The sequence below is a fragment of the Parus major genome, chromosome 20 (assembly GCF_001522545.3).
Source record: "Parus major isolate Abel chromosome 20, Parus_major1.1, whole genome shotgun sequence".
NCBI lineage: Eukaryota > Metazoa > Chordata > Aves > Passeriformes > Paridae > Parus > Parus major.
Genome location: NC_031788.1, coordinates 13,454,706 through 13,456,339, shown reverse-complemented (window position 1 = coordinate 13,456,339; position 1,634 = coordinate 13,454,706). Strand labels below are relative to the sequence as shown.

Below are 1,634 nucleotides of genomic sequence, written 5' to 3'. Positions count from 1 at the left end.
CTGCAGGACACAGATCCAGCAGGGGCTGCCTCTGCTGGGGGCTGCTGCTGCAGGAATCGATTCTTTCTGCAGCACACACTGCTCATTGTGGCATTGCTGCTCTTTCTGCTCCTGAGATGCTCTTTGGAAGCTCCCCTTGAACAGCAGCTGCAGGACAGCACACCCAGTGCTTGCATACTTACAGGCTGGCTCTTATCCTTGTCCACCGTTGCCTCCATTTCCCAGATCTGCTGCCCATCTAGAAGAATATCACAGCATTAACCTCACTGTGGGGATTTTTTTAACTCATAGAACTTATTAAAAAAAAAGAGAGAGAGAAATCAAGGGCATTAAATTAGCAAAGATCTCAAAACAGACTTAATTTCAAGCACCTTCCCAGTCCTAAGCAAAAGCAACAGCAATTTATTTAAACACATCACTGAACACTTCTCTTGCCAGGAAAGAGCTTACAAACATACTAAAATTAAATGTTTATGTAGAAATTAGGCAAACTGAGGAATGAAATATTTAGCACAGGTGCAACATCTGCTTTTCACCAGGCCTGAGTCCAGCCAGCCTGACTGGAGGAGGGCACCAGGGGGTCACAGAACTCCCCAATGGTCACACTGCTCAGCAGCTCAGCAAACTTTCTGCTGCCCTAAGCCAAGATTCCCATTTGGACTCCCACAGAATGCCACTGACAGCCCTAAAGCCGTGGTAAAACACTAAATATTCACTGTGCAGAGTGCAACAGCACTTCACTCTATGTGGGACAGCCTCTACCCTGAACACTGCAAGCTTTGCTGCCCTCAATTATTACATCCACGCAGCTCATCTCCATCCTGAGTTACACAAAATTACATTTAGAGAGGAAAATGAAATTTCATCAGTCTGGAACACCACCACACTAACCCCTGTGCTGTAAGAGTGTATCAGTAGTGACAGGACATTCATTTACAGACTGCCTGCTTCCTCTGGTTACAAATATTCCTTAAATATAGAAACATTTTTTTGCAGTGCTTTCCTTATTTTTTTAATTTACTTCTTTTTTTTTAGGTTTTAATTTTTACCCCTTTGATTCTCATATTCCATTGAGCCTTTTAGCCAAGCAATTTGCAGAAGTACTAATGGGGGGGAAAAAATTGCCTCATACCTTTCTGAAAGCTTGCTTTTAAACTGGCCAGGGGACATGGATCCCAAGGAGCTGATGGACTGGGAGTGCTGCAGCTGTCTGCTTTAGGGGAGCAGCTCTGCCTGCTTTGGGGCTGCCCAGAACGAGGGGGAAAATCTCCTAAACCCAGTCCTTCTCACAGAGCTTTTTATTTTTCCCAACTCTTGGAAGTTCTGCAAGAGCTGCCTTTGTCCTCTGTTATTTAAGCACTTCTGCTTCTGGCAAAAAGGGAAATGAAAGAGTATTTTTAAATGCATTTTGCATTTTTTCTGTTGTCGTGCTCTTTGTTCTGTGCTGGGCCCAGACAATGAGCTGACAGATGTGCCAGCTCTTGGGCAGCCTCTTCCCCAGCTGGGCTCTGGGGCCAGGACACAGCCCTGGGGTCCCTGTCTGCCCTGGTTCTGTGGGGACAGAACCTCAAACCTGCTCCCCACACCTGGGACAGAACCTCAAACCTGCCCCCCACACCTGGGACAGAACCTCA

General features: G+C 46.3%; 1 protein-coding gene across 1 annotated transcript in view; it reads right to left on the bottom strand.

The window, feature by feature from the left end:
- The window catches only part of NFATC2 (nuclear factor of activated T cells 2), a 66,353-nt gene that overhangs the window by 32,394 nt on the left and 32,325 nt on the right, over positions 1–1,634 (bottom strand). Inside the window, exon 6 of the mRNA XM_033519186.1 lies at positions 179–238. Coding sequence (XP_033375077.1) covers positions 179–238 — 60 coding nt within the window. The remainder of the gene's footprint in view (positions 1–178; positions 239–1,634) is intronic.